General features: G+C 40.0%; 1 protein-coding gene across 4 annotated transcripts in view; it reads right to left on the bottom strand.

The window, feature by feature from the left end:
• LOC133508467 (TOX high mobility group box family member 2-like) overlaps nt 1-25958 on the bottom strand; it is a 180351-nt gene that overhangs the window by 117821 nt on the left and 36572 nt on the right. For 3 of the 4 annotated variants that reach the window (XM_061834586.1, XM_061834578.1, XM_061834621.1), the window contains one exon: nt 8704-8782. The exons of the other annotated variant lie outside the window; for it this stretch is intronic. In XM_061834586.1, the coding sequence (XP_061690570.1) occupies nt 8704-8727 (24 nt within the window). In that variant the 5' untranslated portion in view covers nt 8728-8782. The remainder of the gene's footprint in view (nt 1-8703; nt 8783-25958) is intronic. 4 annotated transcript variants of the gene reach the window in all.

Here is a 25958-nt window from a genome sequence, read left to right as displayed (position 1 = left end):
GGCACTCCCGCACCCTCGTGAGGATAAGAGGCTCAGAAATGGATGGATTTGAGGCTGTTGCGTTGTTTTGTAATACAGTAAATAACTGTAGGAGAACATTTTTAAACAGTTACACGTTTTCAATTCGGAACTGCACCTGTTCATCTTTGGAATGGTGAACTTAATTTTGAACTTTCCTTACTCTGATCCTGCATTATTCCACTTAGCAATATATACCACAGGTTTGAAAAAAAACTTTTTTTCCCGTTATCATGTAGTAGTAATTGTAATATTAATGTTTAGTAATAATGTAGACTATTTGTTGTTAGTTTAGTACATTAGACTACGCATTTTTTTAAGCACAGCAGAGAGTAGATTACCTGAACATTACTAGTGTGTAATATTTTCATATGAGAATGCCACGGGCTGCGATGTGTCCTCTGTACTGTAATTAAAAATATTCATTAGATGAACTTGGGTATTAATAAAAGAATGCAACTGTTTTAGGAGTACATCTGTGCGCGTGCATGTGTGTATGTATGCGTGTGCGTGCGTTGTTGTTTAAACACAAAGCATGTTGCAGCGTGTGGCCGCTGCTGTGGCTCTCATGTTCTCACCCGTTAGCTTGTCATTATATCAGCATGCATCTTATGTTCCAAGACAACCTCTTTTATTTTCCAGAGTTGGCGTAGGATTGTGACCCACAGACACAGATCATCCTGCCGCTGACACCGCACATCCACCCCAACACCACGGGCGAGCACACCGAGGGTTAAACACATGGCTCTGTGCCATGGCTTCATGGGAATGGAATGTGGAGTGCTGTGTGCACACGGCTCCTTTCCCAGCATCCTTCAGTGCCCTGGCGCATGCTAATGATCAGTATTATTGAAGCACAATTGATGGGCAAGCAAGCAAACAAGAGAAACTAATCACTACTAAGGCTTTATTGTCCTTTAATTACTCAAACTCTGTAGCAATTAGTGCCGCACAAAGGCGCAGGCCTACTTTAATCTCAAGTTGGTGCAGATGAAAACATTTGGAGTATGAAAGGTAGGTAGATATGATCATTCACATTCTAGTCTGTTCTGCAGAAGTGTTGGCTGATTTGACAAAAGCACGAATAAACAATTAGACTTCTGGGGGTTGAGCTAATTGTGTAGTTACGTTACTAAAATTTTAAACCCAGTTGTATATCAAAACACAGTAGATCATATCATTATATAAATGCTGGAAACATGAATAAAATGAGAATCGGCTATGAATCAAGTATTTTATATCACTTTATATGTCGCAAATCAGCTCTGATTAGCCATCAGCGTAAATCAGTCGAAAATGTCTGACTAACTCTTTGGTGGAAAAATGCTCAGACGATGCTGATCAGTTGAGATGAAAATATGTTGGTAATAAAGAGGTGTGTTTCCGATTTTTCAATGGCGGTGTTTGCTTGAACCATCTCATTTTTCGGGTCAAAATGAGAGCAAGTACATTGTCAAATTTGCTTCAAACTTCACAGAAAACAAGAATAATGATACAGAATCACATCCATGCAAGTCTCCATTGTCCTATGAACGCGTGAGGAACATTTTCAACTTTTCCAGAAAAGCTTAACCAAATAGAAAACTTAAAAAATGGGGCGGTAAAGGAATTTCCCAACAATGTAATCTGAAAAGAACAATGATTACCTCATACGTAACAGTGAGGAAACTCCATTTTGGTGGACCTCAGCTAAATCCAACATCCGACAAAATTGAAAGATAGAGGCAAACGTTTTTCTGGATTGACTAACATACCTACATTTTAACCCAGGATTTCCTCAAGAAAGAATACCATACTGTACGTCCACCAGCCTTAATGAAGAGCAGTACCTCAAATTTGCACCACTATTTTTATACTATGATAAATAATAATTAAAACAACACACTTTTTAGCAACCTTCAAGGGACCCAAGGCTACATAATATGGAATGAGTATCGCAGAGACGATATGATAAATCTAATCATGTCCGTCCCAACATCAAATGTGTACAGCTGTACAGTACAAGCATGTACAAAACAATGAGCAGTAATGGTAGTGCTTATGCTAGTGCTAACACAACATGAGACTTTTCCCTGCTGGTGCAAAAAGTATATACGAGTAATTAGTGTGTTACTAAGTCAATAAATACTACCGCCATTTTTGACCTTATTTTGATTCTGTGTTGAATTCCTTTATTTTGATATAAAGGGATTTTGCAAATTTGAATCACATTACATGGGACATGGGACATTTTTTTTCCTTATATAACACCTGCGTAAGATCGTAGTTCTCAAGTTACTTTATAGAAATATACTGTATATTGACTGTGTGGCACTCTAGAACACACATTGTCAACTTAGTTCCAGTCGAACAAGAACAAAAACTGAGTGGCAACCAGTTCGGGGTGTACTCTGCCTTTCGGCCAAAGTTAGCTGGGATGGGCTCCGGCACTCCCGCAACACTCGTGAGGATAAGCAGCTTGGAAAATTGAAGGATGGACAGCAACATTTGCTACAAAATCACTGCAACCTTAAAACTTACCAGTGTAGCCTGTCAAAGATACTGAAAAAAAGTGCTGGGCATTCACGATGGAAAATCTGAATTACAGTCGGATGAGAGTTACTAGTTAGACTATATATTTTCTTCCCACCTTTTATAAATGCCAACACAGCTGCAACACAATCAATTTGCAGATGTCTAAAGTTTGTTTGCAAAAGGTCCTCTTCACATAATTAAATACAGGGAGGCCCCAAAAACAACAACAAAAAAAACACATGCTGCAGTATCACACAGTACTGATTTAATCATACCTCTCAACGACACCGTGCATGTGGCAGCTCCCAGACAACTTGAGTTGAATTTATTTAATTTTACATCATTTTGAGACCAATAGTTCATGAGAATAATTGGAAGTATGAGTGGAAACAAACATTAAGTCCCTCTGATGAAAGATAGTTGGTTTGGTGCCTCATGGAAGTGTTGGAATTCGCCTGAAAATACAGCTTAAATGGAACATGGATTTTGAGCACTATACCGTGTGATTATACTTGATTTATCATTAATACTACATTACTTATTATGTACAGCGGAACCTCAGTTTACGAACGACACTGCTTACTAACTGAATCAGTTTTGGAACCATTTTTTAATAGAAAAATTATGTTGTCTTACTCTATTTTCAGTTTGTGGAACAGTTTTTACATAGCTGCAGAAGGTGTAGAACCTTGTGCCTTTTCTGGCGCTGCATTTTGGTGTCGTGCTTCAAGTATCTTTTGTTTATCACCTAAAATAGTGCCCACAGCCCAATATGTCACGCAAAAGCTGTGCTGCACTGTGGGAGGAGGTGGCCATTTAGGGGGAGCTGCAACCTCGGTGAGGATAAATATTACTGTACCTGGAAAGGCTGACACTACACAGGGATTTGCGAGCAAACGAGCGGTTATTTCAGCATCATAAATTGCCAATTTATATTGCACTGTATTTATTTTTAGTAAATTGAAAATAAGGTAAATCAAATGCCATTCTGCAACGGAAATGGATTAAAATCATTTCCATTCACTTCAATGTGAAACATTACTTTGGTTTGCAAAGCCATCCATGCGTCCATCCATCCATCAATCCTTTTTTTGTACTGCTTCTCCTCAGGAGATTTTTTTATTCCATCCATTATACAGCATACTTGTTGTCAATTACCATGTTCTAATCTAGTCATGCAAACGAATGCGGATAAACATAAATATAATACAGTACATGCAAATGAGCCCATCATGCTAATAAGTGCTCAAATGTCTGTAAATGCCCATAGCACAATTACATATGCGATATTGGCTTTTGGGTCTTTACAAGTTTAGAATATTGAGTTGGAGCTTTACGTTTGCTGTGACATTTCTTTGGTTGTTTTAGAAATTGACATCCCCAAAATGTAATGTATGTAAAGCACAAGGAGAAGTTGTGCCTGTTATTTGTCATGCACCACCTGTCTGTGGTGACTGCAAAACTGAGAACCTTCAGGGCTTTTAAAACTCAATTTAACTCAGGGGCAAGATAAATGTCAAGGATTTTTCATTTACTCAGAATAATTTTATTAAATGTCAGTGGGCCTCATGGCTCCAATGAATGTAGTCTTGTAATATAGAACGTATCATTTGTGTGGGATGAAAAAAACTCAAGTTATATTTATCCATATAAATACGATTGTTTAGATTAATATATATATATTAATATACACACACATAGATAGATAGATAGATAGATAGATAGATAGATAGATAGATAGATAGATAGATAGATAGATAGATAGATAGATGATAGATAGATAGATAGATAGATAGATAGATAGATAGATAGATAGATAGATAGATAGATAGATAGATATACATACGCGTACACACACGCTGTATATACAGTAAATATCAATTTTTGGGAAGGATGCTTGAAAAGACAATATAAAAAGACCTTCTGCCATCACCTTGGGGAAGTCTTAAAGCTGCGCTTGTGGACCTTTGACCCTTGTGCCATGTGACAGTGACCCTGCCTGTTTTGGGAGAGCATGACAAGGAGCAACTGTGTCAACAATCTGCTCCTGGAGTACAAACAGCAGCTAAGATTGGATTTCTGCTAACATGAACTCCACCACAAAATAAAGACAGACTTGAGAATTTCCCCATCAAATGTCTTCGAAGCCGCAGCCGCATGCGTGCAATCCTGCAAGTCAGAATAGTGTCATTGCCATTGTCAGTGATAGGTCACATAAATGACATACAGTACTGTAGTATGATGCGTGGGCAATCATCCGTGGTTTTGATCAGCCTCCCCACTGCCCTCCACCACTTCGACGATTGCTTTTCATGACCACCATACATAATTTTGTGCCACCACGGAAAAATTCATAGTTCCGGACACATCAAAAAGTATCGCCATCAATGTTGCAGCAAGACAAATACATTTCATCAAGAGGGACCTATTGTATGTTCCCACTCATACTTCTCATCTCAAAATGATTTAAAATTAAATGCATTTATAGAGCGTAGCTGGTAAAGCGTTGGCCTCACAGTTCTGAGGTCCCAGGTTCAATCCCAGACCCGGGTGTGTGGAGTTTACATGTTCTCCTCATGCCTGCGTGGGTTTTCTCCGGGTACTTCGGTTTCCTCCCACATCTCAAAAACATGCAACATTAATTGGAGACTCTAAATTGCCACTAGGTGTGATTGTGAGTGCGGCTGTTTGTCTCAATGTGCCCTCTAATTGGCTGGCAACCGGTTCAGGATGTACCGTGTCTCCTGGCTGTTGACAGCTGGGATAGGCTCCAGCACTCCCTGCGACTCTTGTGAGGATAAGCGGCAAAGAAAATGGATGGATGGAGACATTTATAGAAGGTATTTCATGTGAAAAAGAAGAAAAAGAAGTAGAGAACATACAGTATCCTGTGAGTATTGTTGCAAGATGTGTTGATACTGAAAATTTTGCTGCTGTATGCATTTTACACTGTCAGCTGTCTGAAGATTTAAAATGACAGAGAAGTCCGTGCTCATTTTTGTTAGCCCATGTTAGCATTATTAAACATCCTTCCATCCATCAATTTTCTGAGGTGCTTATCCTCTCAAGGGTCGTGGGAGTGCTGGAGCCAATCCCAATTGTCTTTGGGCAGGAGGCGGGGTACACCCTGAACTGGTTGACAGCCAATCGCAGGGCACATGGAGACAGACCACAGGCGCACTCACAGTCACACTTAGGGGTCATTTAGAGTTTCCAAAGAATGCATGTTTGGGGTTGTGAGAGGATGTTGGAGACAAATGAACTGCTCGCCTTGTCTCTTATTAATGTATGACGGAATTCCATTGATTGTCATTATACACACTGTACAATGAGATAGGAGAGCTTCCCCTATATGAGTGCATACATAAACGCAAGGTAAACTGAGGATTACTTTAAGAAGTATTTTTTGAGAAGTTTGAATAACTTTAAAGGTGAAATCCAGTGCTTGCATTAACAATGTATCCAATAGGTCATGTAATATATACCCTATTTTGACAATGTGATGTTTAATCCTCTCTCATTTAATAGTGTTTTGAGAAGATTTTTATCGACAACTACAAATTTTCAGGGGCTCTGCCATTTTTGCGAGTCACATGATCTACGTGGGCATATGTGACGTGTACTGTGCGGTTCCAAACGCTGGATTACATGGGACACCATTATGCCCAGCACTGATTTCTCAGATTTTACCCTCATCTGATGAAGAAATAGCAGTATCGGTTGATCGGGAAGATGGAGGAATACTTCCATAGAGATTTGAACCTGTGGCTGTAATTATTGTTGAATATTCAGATGGTTCTTCGGGCGGAATGACATGGAATCTGACTACTCGGAGGCCTACCCGCGACATAAGTGGGTAAACAAAGGCCCCGGGAGCTCCAGGCCGGCAGCTGCGGATGGGTCTTTGGACGGGAATAACTCGGAGTCTGACGAGCGAGCTACGGCGGCGGCCGCGAGCTGAGGTTTCAGGCAGCGGAGGCCGTTAGCCCCGGACGCCGAAGCTAGGCTAAAGGCCTCCGCCGCCACGAGCTCCAGTGGCGGGCCGCGAGCCGAGCTTCGATGTCCGGGAAGGCCTTTAGCCGAGCTTTGGTGGTGGCGGAGGCCTTTAGCCTAGCTTCGCTGTCTGGGGCTAACGAAGCGGGTGGCGGCGGAGGCCATTAGCCCCGGACACCGAAGCTAAGCTAAAGGCCTCCGCCACCGCCGAAGCTCGGCTACAGGCCTCTGCCCGCTGAAAACTCGGCTCGCGACCCGCCGCCGGAGCTCACTTGTCAGACTCCGCGTCATTCCCGTCTGAAGAATCATCCGCGGCTGCCTGCCCGGAGCTCCCGGGGGCCTTTGTTTACGCACTTATGTCGCGCGTAGGCCTCCGAGTAGTCAGACTCCGCGTCATTCCACCCAAAGAACAATCCAAGTATGAAACATTAATTATAGCCACAGGTTCATATCTGTCTTCCCGATCAACCGATACTGCTATTTCTTCATCAGATGAGGATAAATCCGAGAAATCAGTGCTGGGCATAATGGTGTCCCATGTAATCCAGCGTTTGGAATGGCACAGTACACGTCACATATGCCCACGTAGATCATGTGACTCGCAAAAATGGCAGCGCCCCTGAAAATTTGAAATTGTCGACAAAAATCTTCTCAAACCACTATTAAATGAGAGAGGATTGAGCATCACATTGTCAAAATAGGGTACCTATTACATGACCTATTGGATACACTGTTCATGCAAAGCACTCGATTTCTCCTTTAAAGATTGTGGGAAGCTTTAAAGAAATAAATGAGTTTTTTTTTTGTATGGTTTCTCTATGTATCAGATTTTCACCTGTTGCGTGTTGTTCTGAACTATATACTCTACGATAAATGGGATTTCACTACAGGGCACAACATATTTAGCTCAATTACACCATTGCCCCTGTCAGAGAATTGTTATAGTTGTGTTGACATTTAAGAGAAATATAAAAAAATTTTCTTGGTACTTTGACATTACCAGTCACCACAGGGTTATGGGTGATAGGCAGATGGAGAATTCATTTCAACACTGAAGACTACATTAAGTAATCAACACAACAATTGTTACTAGTGACCACGTGTCAGTGTGACAGCTGCACCTTATCAGTAGCTCACAAACCCGTCACACCTTTTCGAGTGGACCGGTGTCCAAAGTCCATTTTGGGCCACCGTATACCTACTCCTTTGTGCAAAACAAGCCATCATAAATCAGATGTAAAATATCAACCCCATCATGTTCTACACACACACACACACACACACACACACACACACACACACACCACACACACACACACACACACACACACACACACACACACACACGCACGCAAACGCACACACCTACCAACACGACTACTACTAGATTTTCTCCTCTCCTGAAATCCATCCAATTTCCGAGCTGCCTCTCACACTCTTGAGTTATTTCATTCATGGCCACATTTCAACATTTATATTATGTTTTACATAATTTCAAATGGACAAATAGTGCTTTGATACAATGTGAGTGTCATCCTGGCATAATTGTGTCATTCACCTTGAAAATCAGCGTGAGGTATAATCAAGGAAAACAGTCCAAAACACACCAGCAAGTCAACTTCCGAATGTCATAAAAAACAAAAATAATCCAAAAACGAAGGTTTTGGAGTGGCCTCGTTCAGACTTGAACTTGATGGAAACACTGTGGCATGACCTTATAAGGCAATTTATGGTTGAAAACCTCAGTTTTGACTGAAATAAAATAATTCTGCAAGGAAGTGTGGTCCAAAATATTTTCAGAGTTGCAAAAGATTCGTTTCCAAAGAAAGAAAATGCTTGATTTCTGTTGAGGACGGCCCAACCAATTCTTTGGTTTAGGGTGCGTAGGTTACGTTTTCAACACAGGGCCAGTAGGTGAATAATTGATTTCCATAATAGATAAAATTTGATGTCTACTTGGGTTATCTTTATCTGCTATCTACATTTGGTTGATGATATAAAACATTCAATTGGGGAACCTTAAAAATGTATAAATCGCACTTATGCAATTTTGAAAGGTGGCAAGTACTTTTTCACGGCACTATACGGTATAAGTGTATGTGCAAGCAAGCATGTGTGTCCTTTTGCATGTTTCATAAACCTACAGTATGTAAATATTATTTACATTATTCTTCTTACCCAAGCTGTCTTGCATGCGTGCATGCATGACTTCTGTCAAATGAGTAGCAGGGTCTCGTCTTGGTGATTTCCAGTTTTTCTGGTATGGCCAAAACAAGAAAGAAGGCAAACATTTAGTATGTCTCTTCATGCATATAACTTTCATTTGACTGTAAAATTAATCTTTGCGACCATAATCTGATCATATTCTGATCACAGTCAGTGATGTATACAGCTCTGTATTTATAATACTAGCAACCATCTATGAAAAAACAACACTTTTTTCACTTTCAGTCAGAAACAACCTGCAGATCCTACATAATGGCTGTCATGCACCTTGATGGAACATTGCTTTTACTTATCGTTGCTAACCAACCAATTGAATAATGCATACTTGATCTTTAACTAGACTGAAGAATCATCCCCGCATTTGCCTCCATCCAGGACTTGGGAGGTGAAAATACACAACCCATAGAAATGTATCAGAAGAATGTTAGTCATTCAACATGGCTAACATTGAACACTCAATGTTAAAGTGCTATTTTGCAATTAGTTTCATGCAATGCTAAATGTCAACAATCAAAGGGTATGTCAAGACACGCATACATGAGGAACAAAGAATGCATTTGTTGCTTGTCGTGTTCATGTCAAAGCAGAAGGTGGGGCTGCAGCCATTTCAAGGCAATTAAGAGCATGAAGACGTTGAATCAAATCTGTCCTAAGTTTTGTATTGGACTGAACGAAATTGCCCAAAAAAAAAAAAAAAAAAACAAGAACCCAAAAGCAAGCAAACAAACAGACAAAAAAACACTAATCCATGCCGGGAGCAGCGGTGTCGTAAGTGTGAAAGGTTGTCTGTGACTTGATATACAAGTATGTATAACCTCTGTGTGTGTGTGTGTGTGCGTGTGAGTGAGTGAGTGAGTGAGTGAGTGTGTGTGTGTGTGTGAGTGAGTGAGTGAGTGAGTGAGTGAGTGAGTGAACTTTTCCATCCTCTGATTGGCTTACAGCTATTGAAGTGGATTTTCCCTAAGTAACGAAGTGAAGCTGGCAGCTGAGCAAGATGAGGAACATGATAGAAATTATGGTTAAAAATTAATTTTCAAGGCAGACTTTTCAAGACAAACTGGATATTGGGACAGTAAGTCCAACAATGCTAGTAGCCGGCAGAAATGTTTCAACGCAGGAAAAGATTTATTTACCACTTCTACAAAACTCAACACTAGCTGCTGAGTGAAAGCCCACATCTGAAAAGCACTATCTGAAGCTGCAATTAACAAAGCTTAAAAAAATAAATAAAATGCTCACATCACAAAAGTATGCTATGCAATTGCGAGTAGAGGTATATATAAATAAAAGACAATCTGAAAAGAGGCTTTATTTAAACTCCATGGTGATGCAATGGGATAGGGATGCCCACAATCAGTGTTCCCGTCCATTTTCCATGATTTAAACTTAATGCTTGTTCACTTACTTTATTATCATCATCATACTCATTATAATCCCTTAAGGAGAAATTTAAGTTACATTCTGCCCAGCAGAGTGTTAAGTTATACGTCTTCTTCGACAGCAGAGTCTGCTGTATATTTGTGTTGGACAACACTGAGAATTACATCACGCACGTGTAGCCACGCAAGGAGGGAGAGGAATGCAAACACAAATCCAACATAATGAGCCTTTTGCTAATTGTAAGGCACTTGTCTTGTTCATTTGTAATTTGCTCATTTAAACATTCCAAAGATGGTATATATATATATATTATGTATGTGGTAATCCCAGACAGAGGGATAGAGATGGGAAGGATGTGCAGCAGGTCAGGGTGATTAAGGATAGAGATGGAAATGTGTTGACTGGTGCCAGTAGTGTGCTAAATAGATGGAAAGAATACTTTGAGAAGTTGATGAATGAAGAAGATGAGACAGAAGGAAGAGTTGAAGAGGCAGGTGTGAAGGACCAGGAAGTGGCAATGATTAGTAAAGGGGAAGTCAGAAAGGCACTACAAAGGATGAAAAATGGAAAGGCAGTTGGTCCTGATGACATACCAGTGGAGGTATGGAAGCAATTTGGAGAGGTGGCTGTGGAGTTTTTGACAAACTTATTCAATAGAATACTAGCGGGAGAGAAAATGCCAGAAGAATGGAGGAAAAGTGTTCTAGTTCCCATTTTTAAGAACAAAGGCGATGTTCAGAGCTGTGGGAACTGTAGAGGAATAAAGTTGATGAGCCACACAATGAAGTTATGGGAAAGAGTAGTGGAGGCTAGACTCAGGACAGAAGTAAGTATCTGCGAGCAACAGTATGGTTTCATGGCTAGAAAGAGTACCACAGATGCATTATTTGGCTTGAGGATGCTAGTGGAAAAGTACAGAGAAGTTCAGAAGGAGCTACATTGTGTCTTTGTGGATCTAGAGAAAGCCTATGACAGAGTACCAAGAGAGGAACTGTGGTACTGCATGCATAAGTCTGGTGTGGCAGAGAAGTATGTAAGAATAGTACAAGACATGTACAGTATGAGGGCAGCAGAACAGTGGTGAGGTGTGCCTTAGGTGTGACAGAAGAATTTAAGGTGGAGGTGGGAGTGCATCAGGGATCAGCTCTGAGCCCCTTCCTGTTTGCAGTGGTAATGGATAGGCTGACAGATGAGGTTAGACTGGAATCCCCTTGGACCATGATGTTCGCAGATGATATTGTGATATGCAGTGAAAGCAGGGAGCATGCAGAGGAACAATTAGAAAGATGGAGACATGCACTGGAAAGGAGAAGAATGAAGATTAGCCGAAGTAAAACAGAATATATGTGCGTGAATGGGAAAAGTGGAGGGGGAAGAGTGAGGCTACAGGGAGAAGAGATAGCGAGGGGTGGACGACTTCAAATATTTAGGATCAACAATCCAGAGCAATGGTGAGTGTGCTAAGGAAGTGAAGAAACGGGTCCAAGCAGGTTGGAACAGCTGGCGGAAGGTGTCTAGTGTGTTATGTGACAGAAGAGTCTCTGCTAGGATGAAGGGCAAAGTTTACAAAACAGTGGTGAGGCCGGCCATGATGTACAGATTAGAGATGGTGGCACTGACAAAACGACAGGAAGCAGAACTGGAGGTAGCAGAAATGAAGATGTTGAGGTTCTCTCTAGGAATGAGTAGGTTGGATAGGATTAGAAATGAGCTCATTAGAGGGACAGCCAAAGTAGGATGTTTTGGAGACAAGATTCGAGAGAGCAGACTTCGATGGTTTGGACATGTTCAGAGGCGTGAGAGTGAGTATATTGGTGGAAGGGTGCTGAGGTTGGAGCTCCCAGGCAAAAGACCGAGAGGAAGACCAAAGAGAAGGTTTATGGATGTGGTGAGGGAAGACATGAGGGCAGTTGGGGTTAGAGAGGAAGATGCAGGAGATAGGCTAAGATGGCAAAAGATGACACGCTGAGGCGACCCCTAATGGGACAAGTCGAAAGGAAAAGAAGATGTATGTGGTAATGCATTGAGGATGTATGTATTGTTTTTCTGGTTTAATTTGAATAGCTCTGAGCTTTTTTTTTTGTCCTTTGCTTTCCCTTGTTTTTATTTATTTTTTTTTTTTGGGGGGGGGGGGTATTTTAAAGCACAGATTTTCCCTGGCCAGGATGTGCACTTTCTAAATAAATGGATTGATTGACAGTGATCAGTCCAGTGTATAGTCTGCCTTTGCAAAATTAACGGATGGATGGATGGCAATCGCCGTAAGCGAAAACATATGAAAAATGAAAAATAAATTTAAAAGACCCTTGGTTGTGTGGACCAGGCATCAGCTTTCCAGTAATGCAAAAATCAACAAATATGACAAATTTGAATCCAACATTTCTGCAAGAACTGAGAATTATGCGAGGAACTTTTTTTTTCCCACAGTCTCCAAGACGTTCCATATCAGATCTCATAAATGGTTGAAGATTACATTCTGAGCACGGTTACTCAGGTTGAGTCAAGCTGGAGTTGTCTTTAAATTGGACACGTGAATAAAACATGATGTCAAACATCGCAGTCATCACTCGATGGCAACAACAACATCCTTTCAAGAGTTATTTCCACCTCTTTTCTGTGCGTATACAGTCGAAGCAGACTTACATTGTAAGAGGAGGAAAGTGAATGCAACATTGCCATTACTGGTGAAAGTGGAGGGGGGGGGGTCAAAGTCATCAGATTTTATGGCATGATGATGGAGGTTATGTTTCTTCTTTTCAGCTCAAGAAGCACAAAGCAGACCACTCGTTGCAATGTCGAATATATCTCTTTATTGTAGGACCTGTGTGTCCTTTAGAACAACGACAAACAATGGCCGACTTCAGCGCGACACGGAGCTCATGATAGAACAAACCTAATCTTAATCCCAATGCGTGCAGAGGAGAAAGAGCAGAATAATTCCGTTGCTCATCCATTTGTGCAAATAGGAACGCAAAAGGAGTGTAGAAAAAAATACATCACTGCTGAGGTAATTTGCCCGAGAGAAACATTGCAAAATAGAAGTGTTGAGGAAATAGATGTCTTACTGTTTTTTTTTTTAAAGGTCTGAAAGCCACAGCTGCTTGGCAGGCACAAGCTGCCTCCTTTTGTCTTTTATCTTCTTCTGTAATGCACACAGGTGCTGCTTAATTCAATTGGAGAACGTTGCCATGGTTTTACATTAATATATTTCCATGTTACCATTTCCACTGTTGTCATGGAGATGATGGGACCTATTTGAACTGAAAGCAGGGATGGCTTTTTTTATGGGGGTATTTCACTCTCTCTCACTATTCATTTGTGCTCGCTAGATTGAGTCACATGGTACAACTACCAGACTTAGTTTTTTTCTTTCTTTTTTTTTTTTTACTCTTTATACATGCTAAAATTGTACTTAGATGTCCACACATTCAAGCATGCAGAACAGCTCTCTGTGCATGTTTTTCACTACATTGCACACATCATAATTGCACTCCAACATGTGACATTGAAAATAATTTCCACTAATGTTCCTGTTGGCTCTCTCTCCCCCGTCCCCCCCTCCCATCACCACTCCACCCGTGCTGATTGACTCCATTTGGAATCCAAAGAGAAAACGAGTACAGAGCAAAATGAGAAGGTTAATCAACTACACTGGAGATGGAATTTGCTGAAGAATCAAAGCGGCGGTATGAAATGCAAACAATTTTTATTTACGCTAACGTCTCAAGCAAGACAGGGCTATTACATTTTATTGTAATTGCACACTTTTATCAAATCAATATCCCTCCCTGCTATTATAATTGCATCTTTCTGTCAATTTGATGCAATTCCGACAGCCAAACGCCATGCAGGTGTATCCAATTTACTCAAGCCAGGCAAAGTTGATGGAACGCTTGTATTGGCTATTACGGCTTTCAGACTGTTTTGTTCTCCTTAAACATGGCAAAAGAATATCCACCCGGCGGCAAGTTCAGAGTCACCTTGGATCTTATGGAACTCACTATTTCTCTGGGTAAAGACATTAGTTAAGAGTTTAAAAAAAATATATATATATAACATTTTATTGAATTTCTTTGGACTCTCCAAAGAATAGGATTAGATTAAAAAAAAAACAAAAAACTTGTCTTGAAGCTGGGAAAACATATAAGAAATTAGTACAGTGGTACAAATCCACTAGCAAATGCTGATATGAAGCTTCTAAGTCAAATGTGGCTCATTTTCTTGTTTTTTTTCCCCTTTCCCACCACATTAACATAGTAAAATTATTTTGGCAGAATTTTACACAGGCACCACTTTAGACTATACATGGTGCCATTGTGAAACGAAATAAGTCAAAAATGGGTCACAATATGGGTGCAGTTTTCTCCCAAACACTGCATGCATGCCTTTATTTTGTCATTGTATGATATATAGAATGTTACAAAAAATTCATACACTACAAACAGAGATGCATGTCACTTAAATGTTTACTACACTAGATATGCTGCAAAGAAGCTTCAAAAGTACATGATAATACATGAATAGATATTAAATGAAAATATATATAGCAAATTGTTTGCTTGATTGATTAGTAGGCTACTTGTAATGAAAAAAAAAATGTACTGCGTACAGTAAATGATGCATTTTGGTACCTTTTTGTCAAAATGTAAATAACAAGAAGATAAGATCACAAGTATAGAGATAATTAAAGTCCCCAAGACAATGTCTTACAATCTTTCATCATTTTCAAATCAATTATTACAAAGTCCCTTTAGTTCAAAATGTTGGGCAGGGTCTAAACTATTTTCTGCCAAATTATGCAAAAGTCTATCGTATACTATTGCACATATTATTCAAGTTGTTGTGCTTTGTAAGTAAAGTGATCTAATGCATTTCCTTTATTCCTCAATGTCAGGTAGAAAACTTTGGACTCATTGCATTTCACTCATTGAGTAAGTTTTTTTTTTTGTAATACAAACACCAAGTGACAAGATGGTTACTCTCTCTGCATGCTGACAGTTCGTTGCGGACTAGGAAAAATGTCAAAAATGTTTAGTCACGGCCGAGTGGAGTTAATTACCATCCTCTAGGCTCCCTCACAACTCAGTGCCACTAATGGTCTTGAGCTACAGATAAAATTCCATTTACAGGAATGTTGCAACCTCAAGATCTGATTTGGCCAATATAAAATATTTACTTGAAAGTAATTAAAGTGACAATGCTCATCACCAACTCGTGCCCAGGATGAATGAAATGCCCAGAATAGACAAACAGCAAAACAAATGCCAATGGCTATTTTGATGAAGATGGCTTGGAAATTTAGTGTGGGATTATTTTAATAGCGCTATGATGAAGTGCAGTTTAGGATCATTTGGTAGGCAACATACCAGGAAGACTTCATTACTCTCATACTGCCTACCCTTGGCATTGTTAAAATAATTGGTACTTGTTTGCAGCCGAAGTTCATAGAGTTCAAACGCTTCTGCCTCATAGACCAATAAAATAATTGCCACATGCCAATCCCGCCCATAAGGACGTTCAAATGACAAATTAGACAGAGAGATGAATTGCCCTAAAAACAGCACCGGGTTGGACAACTCCATAACAATTCATATATATATATTTTTTTTTAATGATATCACTTTTGAATCATCGTTTGACAATTTTTTTGGGGGGGTAAGAATAGCAGTTTGCGGTGTTACCCTGAGTGCTGCCTAAAACCCCTTTAAACAGTACGTGTACTACATACCTTGCTAGAAAATAGCAGTATAGTCTGGTAATAGTAAAATCTAATATAATATTTCAAAACTTCACCCTGAACTTAATTCCATTCTGTTTAGCTTGAACAGCATCACAACAAAAGCCCCTCAAAAGTAATATTGTACATCTCAATAGGTTATTGTAATTATCCACCCATCCATTTTCTACTGGTTTTCCGGGTCAGGTCGCGGGGGAAGTAGCTTCAAGAGGGATACCCAGACTTCCCTTTCCCCAGCTACTTCTTCCAGCTCTTCCAGAGGGATCCCGAGGCATGCCCAAGCCAGCCGAGAGACATGGTCTTTCCAGTGTGTCCTGGGTCGTCCCTGAGGTCTCTCCGGTGGGACATTCCTGGAACACCTCACCAGGGAGGCATCCAGGAGGCATCTGAATCTCATTTAGGCAGCTTGTATCCAGGATCTTGTTCTTTTGGTCATGACCCACACCTCATGCCCATAGGTGGGGGTAGGAACGTAGATTGACTGGTAAATTGAGAGCTTCGCCTTTCGACTTAGCTCCCTCTTCACCACAAAGGACCAATACAAAGTCTGCATCACTGAAGAAACTGCACCGACCCATCTATCGATCTCCCACTCCATTCTTCCCTCACTCACGAACAAGACCCCAAGATACTTGAACTTCTCCACTTGGGGCAGGATCTCATCCCTGACACGGAGTGGGCACACCACCCTTTTCTGACAGAGGACCATGGATTCAGATTTGGAGGCGCTGATTCTCATCCCAACCACTTCACACTCAGCTGTGAACCGCTCCAGTGAGAGCTGGAGATCACAGCTTGATGAAGCCAACAGAACCACAACATCTGCAAAAAGCAAAGATGTAATACCGAGGCCACTAAACTAGACCCACGCTACACCTGGACTGCACCTAGAAATTCCGTCGATAAAAGTTGTGAACAATTTTTTTTCATTAATAATAATAACTACTCAACCATGAAAGTCTTTGTGCTGGGACTGTTTAGCTGCGGTGGAGTTTGAAATACTCACACTACTTGTTTTAGATTTCCATTTATTTTTTTATTATTCTTTAGATTAAAAATGCAGCTGGACAGAAATGGACAAAGGAGCTAGGGGTGAGAACCACAGCAGAACTAAAGTGACGTTCTAAATATTTGAACAAAGCGCCCCAACCAGTCGCAAAAGGAAGGTCACGGGCACCAGACCACCACCTGCCCTTCCACTATCATGTGGTCATTTTTCAATTCAACAATTTAGACAGCAAAAACAGTATTGTAATGAGTATTACAGTACTTAGATTACAGCATTCTGTATGTTAAATGTACAAGAAACATGAAGTACATGTACACGCAGATGTGCCACACGTGCACTTTGAACACTCTGGAACTGGATTCGATCCTCCCCAATTGGTCTGACCAAACGTATTTGTTCCGTTTTGAGTTGTTGTGTGTCATGATGACAGCTGTGTTGGAGCTGTCTTCACATTTTACAGCCTGTGTTTATAATTTCATAACACAAATGTTTCAGTGTGAAATGTGTTAATAATCGATCGAGAATGTATTTGAGGGTTTTGGGGAAAAAGAAAAGAGCAGAAGATTTTACAAATTCTGTACTGTAAATACCGTAATCAGAATTCAAATGTAGGTAGGCCTACTGGGTATAAAAGAACAAATACAAAATATCTGTGGATTGGGCCCTTCCATTCATTTTCTCAATTTATGATTTGATGGACTTTGATGGTATCATTTTGCTTGAACTGTATGAATCTTTTTTTTATTTTAAGGAAACAGTAACAAGACTTAGTCAATTGGGTGCAGAACATGAAAAAGGTTGGAAGGTCTTCAATTAGAACACAGAACTCGGGGTAAATTTTGATATGACTCAGATCAAATGACGACTTAATATTAACAACATTAACATTAAGTTACATGGGGGGGGCACATCGTGAGTAACAAGAATCCAACTCATTTGATTTATTCATTGCGACAGGGAAACTCAATCCAACGACATCAAAAGTTTATATACAGTACATATTTTAAAACCAAACCAAACATTGTGCTTGTACAACACGAGAGCCTCATTGCTTGCAATCTAAGGCACTTTCATACTACAGTTAAAATTGTACACATTTTCTCAACGTTGTAATATGGACCACATTTTAGTGTAACTGCTCCCAATCATCTTGCACACAAAAATGTCTTTATGACCTACACATTAGCTTGCAACTAAATGCTAACACTAGCACACTTTCCATAAGCTTGGGTTAAACATGTTTCCACTTCAACTGGGCTGTACTTTATTTAGAGCGCTTTTAGAGACTACATTTTCTCTTGGCTGCCCTAAAAATACCACAGCTGACAGTGTAACACAGGCAGTGCTGGAGCCTATCCCAGCTGTCAACGGGCAGGAGGCAGGGTACACCCTGAGCTGGTTGCTGGTTTTAGAGTGTCCAACTAACGTTGCATGTTTTGGGGATGTGGGAGGAAACCAGAGTACCCAGAGAAAACCCGCACAGGCACGGGGAGAACATGCAAACTCCACAAAGGGATGGCTGGGATCCAACCCGGGACCTCAGAACTGTGAGGCCACCACTTTACAACTGCGCCACCATGCCGCTCAATTGTGGCCTTTAACTTGTGCACATTTTTTTTTTTTGTTGAGAGGGTCTGTAAAAATAATTGAGATATTGCAGTTGACATGTAAGGTACAGTATACATAAAAGATAAAAGGTACCAAAAAAAAACCCCACATTCATGGATATAAAAACAAAATTAGAGAGAAATAAGTATGGGAGTGGGAAAAAAAAGGCTCAGTGATGAAAGCAGAGTGGAATAGGTACATTTTGAGGAGTGATTTAAATAATGGGAGGTCGGTGCAATCTCGTGTGTGTTGCAGGAGAGAATTCCAGAGGGTAGGGGCAGTGACCGAGAAGGCTATGTCCCCCCCAGGTTTTGCGTTTGCTTTATGGTATGGAGAGACCTTTTTGTTTTAAGAGAGTTTTACATGTAATCATATTTGAAATGTTTCAACTTGGTCTCATTTCCTTAGATCACAAAAAAGTACCATTTGAACAGGGTTGTGTGGAATCACTGTAAATGGTGGATTCATTTTATGGTATCAATCTACCAATGTTTTTTTTCCCCCCTTAATGTCTCCTCATAATATCCCACACTCTCTCCCAGACATCATGATACAAGATAAAAAGACACAGAAGTGCGGTTTTCATAGTCATACACAAGAACTAGTTCTCATCGTATCAGCAACTATCCAGGCCATTGAATCTCCTTCTTATGCACGTATAAATTGAGTTTATGCAGTATGCATCACTGCAGGCAAAAATGTGTCATAAAAGCTCACCGAAGATGCAAGATGGAAGAATAGAGAAAGAAAGAATTGAAATGAACCAAAATATATACAATTTAAAAGTACCACAAGTTGGCGCGGAGCACGGAAAAAAAAAGAATTACTTATTAATAGAACGTGGCTAAGTGAAGAGCTAAGTGATAGCACAAGCTATTTTCGGACTGTACTTCAAACCATGTGCACTTTGTCTTCTTCCCAATGGAAAAAGAATGAAACAAGTAAATTGGAGTGGGGGTCGACACAAAGATCGTGATAAGGGAGAAGACCCATGCCAGCCAATCAATGAACAAAGGTTATGATAGTAATGGATAAAGTGAGAGATGAGAATGACGCAAACGGGTTGAAAGAGTTGCTGCACTAAATAGGATGGAGCATGATCATTTTGAAGAGTTATAATTTGACAAGAACAATTATTATCAGCGATCCGCCCTCCAAAGGGATGTTAGAGGGAAAAAAATAACAAACACAGCTGTCGGCAGTGGGCAGTGCAGTACTACTCTACTCCAGAATGCAGTACAAACACATAACTAAACATACTGTTAAGTTGAAATAGATTTATAGCCTTGTGACAGTATCAATCAAAAAGAGCACAAGTATAAAACCTTTTCGCACAGTTCTTCCATTTCTACGTCACTGTATGCCCTGAGTGTAGGTAGCTAAATGCTTGATGACTAAAATAACAAAACTAATTAATAAAATACAGCCTAGCCATTTAAGTGTTCTGAGGTGAAGAGACTGCACGTGTTAATCTAGTGTGAAAACCAGCTTGCTACAATTCCGCGCTAAAAATACGCCAAGAAAGTGTGTACGCATAGATGTACAGTGCCAGTGAATTGCTTTACAAGTGTACCCATTAGTCCGACTTGCTGAGGTCCAAATTTGCCCCCCACCCCGTATACACACACACACACACACACACACACACACACTGTGCACCATCATCTTCCCCGGTCTCTCTCCCCCCTTCTTATCTCCCTCGTCTTGTAACCTGAATTCAGTGGTGCACTAGACCAATCGATCACAGGGAGTCTTTTTTTTTCTTCTTCTCCATCCTGGCAATTTTCCTGTGAGGAAAGGGGGTATAATGTGAGCTAACAGTGTGGAAAATCAATGCCGCACTGGCATACAATAACGAGGAGTCTAGCTACTAGGCCAGGCCAGCTGGTGTGAAAAAGCCACCCAACATCGCCCATCCGGGTACCTCGCTAACCCATGCTCACACACAAATGGGTTAACAGTTTGATTCCCCAAAACCTCTTGATTCATAATGCGTGTGCTGGGGTGAGTCAGCACACACATAGAAGGAGGTGGATTCCCACAGTCTATATATAACACACACACACACACACACACACACGCACACACACACACACGCACACACGCACACACACACACATATATGTGTGTGTGTGTGTGGTGTGTGTGTGTGTGTGTGTGCGTGTGTGTGTATGAATGCCTTCCTACCCCTACCGTATTTAATTGAAGTTAATATTGCACTGGTGTAGTCATTACAATTATGTAAAAAATGTATATGAAATAGAGATCATATCAAGCATGATTTTTTTTTTCCTCCATGGTACTTTGAAGGCCAAGTAGTGAGAAGTTGGAATATCAGTTTCAATTTTACAAACCCTGATTCCAATAAAGCTGAGTCTTTGTGTAAAAAGTAAATAGAAAACAGAAGGATTTGCAAATCTGTTTGAACCTCTATTCAACTCAGTACACTACAGAAACAAGATTGTGTTTGGAAAAACTTACTCATTTTTAATTTAATGGCTGCAACATGTGCCCAAAAACCTCAGTCAGGGGCATGTTTACAAGTGTGTTACTCGACCTTTCTTTTTAACAACACTCATTAAGTGTTAGGGAACTGAAAATACTAATTGTTGAAGCTTCATAGGTGGATTTCCCCCCTTCCCTTCCCATTTGCACTTGATGTACAACTTAAATTGCTCAACAGTCCAGGGTCTCTGCTGTCATATTTTGTGGTTCATAATTTGCCACAGATTTTCATTGGAAGACAGGTTTGGACTGTTGGCAGGGCACTGTAGTACTCACACATTTATTTTTTTTTACTGCAAAGTTACACTGTTATAACAGTGCAGAATGTGGTATGGCATTGTCTTATTGAAATAAGTAGAGGCTTCCATGAAAAAGACGTTGCTTGGATGGCAGCATATTTTTCTCCAAAATCTGTAGGTACCTTTCAGCATTAAAGGCGCCTGTACAAATGTGCAAGCTACCCATCCCATGGGCACTAACACACCCCATAACATCACAGATGCTGGCTTTTAAACTTTGGGCTTGTATCACTCAGGATTTTCCTTTTATTCTTTGGCACAGAGGACACAATGACCATGATTTCCAAAAACTATTTGAAATGTCAACATCAGACAACAAGGTGTAGGAGAACATATTTCGATAACTGGTCCCCAAAGACAACAGCTCAAATGCAAGTGTAGCTCCGAAAGGTACAAGGGGGAGGGGGCAGTTGAAAAACTCTCTCATTTAAATGAGAAACTTTTTTGTTCATTTGAGGACGTTTCTCTTGAGAGAAATGTTTTAATCCTAACGAGAAAGCCAATACCATTGCAAGTGTGCATGTACCAAAAAAAAAAAAACAGTTTTACATTTCAGTTTGCATTTCTGTGTGAAAAAAAATATTCTAATGAGAAACAAGTTTTATTTTATTTTATTTTATTTTTCATGTCCCTTTCAACAGGGGTCGGGAACCTATGGCTCGTGAGCCGTACCTGGCTCTTTTGTGGTTGCATATGGCTCGCGGAGCCCTTATAACGACATACTGTACATGTGATTTCTGTCGTGCACAGAAGGGTTATCCTAGTGGGCTTGCCGTAGTTTGGAGTGGGAGGCAACACAAATAACACAGATACAGTTTGTCCTAGTGTGGTTGCCATAGTTTAGTGTGGCAGTCGATGTCCACAGGCAGAAGGGTCTAAAGCCAATCGTGTCGGACCCAGTAATTATGGAAAGGTTTTGGACAAAGGTCTCTCAAAGTTTTCAACAAGAATGGGTAGCCTTTGTGGAGAAGGAGGGTTCTGCTCTGTTTAAATTCACAGATGGGGAGTATGCCAAAGCATTCGTACTCGACATTGCCAATAAACATTTTGCCAACTTCGCATAAACGAACGAATTAAAGAAATGCCTTATTCTGCAAGAACCATTCACTATCGTACCATCATGATGGCAAATCAAACTGGATTGCGGTCACGATTAACGGATGGAAGTCCCAACGCCTGTGTGAAGCTTAGTCTGACAATGTATGAACTAGACCACAAGACTATCAGCAAAACCGTGCAGCACCAGAAGTTACATTAATGGTAAGAAGTACTTTTGTCATCATTTCTGAACAACAGCGTAACAATGTTATTTAAAATAATTCAGAGAGTTATTGTACTCTAAATCTGTTGGTCTTACATAAATGCGCAAATATACCTGAACTTATTTTTTAAACTACTGTATGGCTCTTTTGAAATTACATTTTAAAATATTTGGCCTTTGTGGCTCTCTCAGTCGAAAAGGTTCCCGACGTTTGCTTTAGGGGGCTACGTAGCAGCTCACCTGCAAAATGCACTCAGATAATGTAATTTTCATTTAGAAGTAATTTTCCCTGGAAAAATAAATGAAAATAAAGAAACACTTCCTTGGAATACTGTATATCTGCCTGATGCAACATACATAAAATATGTAAAATTATGTTTTTAGCGTTTTAAACGAGACAACTATCCTCATGAAGCCAGAACCTTCGGACGCCACACTTCAAGTTAGCACATGCAATTACAATTACGCAATTACCTCATGTGCTGCAGTAAAAGTGGGAAAGATGTTTCAGAAGTAACAACAAAATGGTTGACATATTTCTAAACAAATGTATAGGCCACAAGATGCCCACAAGATGCTCACTTTTGTATCTGTAAGCGTGTGTGTGTGTGCTTGTATTTTTTTCACTGATATTCCATCACTTCCTCCAAACCACCCACATTGGCTTACACACCTTCTAACCTACCAAGATGCCATTAGTGGAAAAAAATGTCTTTCAATCTGCTCGCATAAGGAAAAAGATGAACAATGACTTATTCAGACAGGTGGATGGGTAGATACTGTAGGTACATATGATAGACTTAAAATTAGTTAACTAATATCTATTAGTCTTGGCTATGAACAAAGAGGAGTTAAAATTATTGCAAAAAAAAAAAAAGAAAAAGAAAAGAACAACAAACATGGACTTTGCTTGATCTGACTACCATTGTTTTTTCTTGGTGATGATGGTCTTTGATGGTCAGGAACCGTCAAATAATCACATGTAATTATCAATCAAAAAACAATCATCATGGTTATTGATGGTCTTATCCGACTTTATCAGCCTCTGAATAAATCCAATAGGAACTTTCTCCCCAGACAACAAACACACTCATCAGTCTAATCCCGGTTTCCTCAAATGATGGAACGTGGCCCAGGTCCGAACAAAGTCAAAGTGTCTTTTCCCGTACCCACGATTAACGTTGTAAAATGATAAAGTATGACCAAACACACACAACTCACCATCACAGACAGTGTGCACCAACATTCAAAATAACGGTAGACCTTGTTGTGATCATATGACCACAATGAGCCGATCAATCAGTTGGTTTGACAGAATGAATTTGCTGGAGTGATGACACAGCTGAATGTGTCAAAGTTTTTTGAAAACAAATGGAAGAACCAGTACTTCGTTATTCTTCCAGAATCAAGTGCAAAACTGTTGTCTCATATGCTGCAAGACCATGGCTTTTAGAAAACCGAGAACATCAAGCGTCACGGATCCTTCGACCAAACATATCTACTGTCCTCAGAAACTAGAACACGCAAGTTTGGCAAACCGAGAGCCCAATACGGCAAAACTCCAAAATTGATAGCCCAACAAAAAGCAAAAGAATGTTCCCTCCGGATAGCGTGTATTTTGGGACAACGTAAGCCAACATCCATTGACATTTCAGTCAGCAATCAAAGGAATGTCTCAATGCAGCTAGTGAGATCCTCAAATGTACAAAAAAAAATTAAAAAAAATCCCTCACTTGAAAGGTGCAATGCAATGTCCAAAATCCTCATCTTCTGATTTACAGTACTTGAAAGTTCATCTCCTCCTCCTGTTTATTCTCACTTGAAATTTAGGTCTGAGGTGTCCATGTGGTGCTTTGTATGCCAGACTTTGTTGCAGGCATCAAAAGACAATTGGACGTGAAATGTACGTAGGTCCAATATGTCTGTGCTTGTTTTGTAGATATCTAAGTTATTGGTGTTCTTTGGATTTTAAAGTGAAGATTTAAATGTTTACATGTGAGTGGAAAGATCCGTTTGTATTTCTATGCTTTTGGGAATATCTTTATGCCTTGTTGTCCTTTGGTGGGATTAAAATAGTATTATTTATGGAACAGATAGATGAGTTACGTCATGGACAACAAAACATTCTATTTACAAAATGACGAATGTGTTTTTTGAATTATTGCTCAAGGGGAAATTCTGGTCTCAATCCGATGTATACTTTGTTGTTATACAGCACGCAGAGAACCAGACGACACACATGCAAAGAGAGATTCAGAGTGGAAGAGGTGGACACAGAGTGCTGCACCACTTAAGGCAGGTTGATGGGCATGGTGCCTTGCTCAAAGGCACCTCAACAGCAAGGCAGACTAATATCTCTCGGAAAACTAGTTGCGATTTCTACATTTCTCTCTGTAGTGGGACTCAAAGTCGTGTTCTCTGACTGCAAATCCCAGGTCCCAACAGACTGAGCTACTCAAAAGGAAAATGGGATGTGCCATTTTGATTTTGTTTTACACATTAGCTACGCAAATCACAATAGTTTAATGTTCGGCCCTTTTGCTCGTAAAAACCTTTGCAAACAAACCTCTCTGAATTTGAATTGAAGATTCCTGCTCTCGAATTCGTAAACCTGTGCATCAATTTTATCCCAACCTAAATCAAAGTGTAAAACGGTAAAGACACAAATAGCTTCATAAAAATCGGTCCAACTGTACAATTGGCATGGTTGTTGTGGTTCCCTTCAAACTTTGTGGATATAAATGATGCTAACTACTCAAACTCATTATACTCATATTTTTATGCAATCATAATCATGGTAAAGACATGATAGTCCCTATACACTTTCACCAAGTCATACATATACATTCATGTCTCAGAAATAAAAACATTTGTCTTGGTTTCCACAATTGTGTGAATGCAAAATGGCTACCTCATCCTGGCATTGCAGCCCCCAGAACCCACTGGTGTATTGCAACAACATAATGAGGCTCTCTCTCCAGTGGAATTAACAATAAAGACAGCTTGAGTGGCAAAGTGTTGCCAAATAAACAACAAAAAATAGGAACTCTGAAATCACCAAGATACATTTCTGTGAGTTTTCATGGCAAAGGCATATTAAGCAATGGGGAGTGGGGGAGAGGTACTACAGAGCATCTAAAAAATCTATTTAACATCTCCAGAAAACACGCTGCAAATCAAGGAACTTCATCTGGGACATCTAATGGAAAAGACCATTTTGGATTAAAGGTTTTAAAGCTATTGCTGTAGGGATTTTTTTTTTCAGAAACAATTGTGATGGATAAAAACAGCTAATAATTCAAATAGTAAAATGTATTTATTTTCAAGTGCAAATTCTGTGTACCAAGTCTTTACCATTGTTGATGAAATTGTACGAAAATGACCCATTCACTGTAGGTAGTAGTACAG

The sequence above is a fragment of the Syngnathoides biaculeatus genome, chromosome 2, assembly GCF_019802595.1.
Source record: "Syngnathoides biaculeatus isolate LvHL_M chromosome 2, ASM1980259v1, whole genome shotgun sequence".
NCBI lineage: Eukaryota > Metazoa > Chordata > Actinopteri > Syngnathiformes > Syngnathidae > Syngnathoides > Syngnathoides biaculeatus.
The sequence above is the reverse complement of the archived record's forward strand: the minus strand, read 5'-3'. Positions and strand labels throughout refer to the sequence as shown.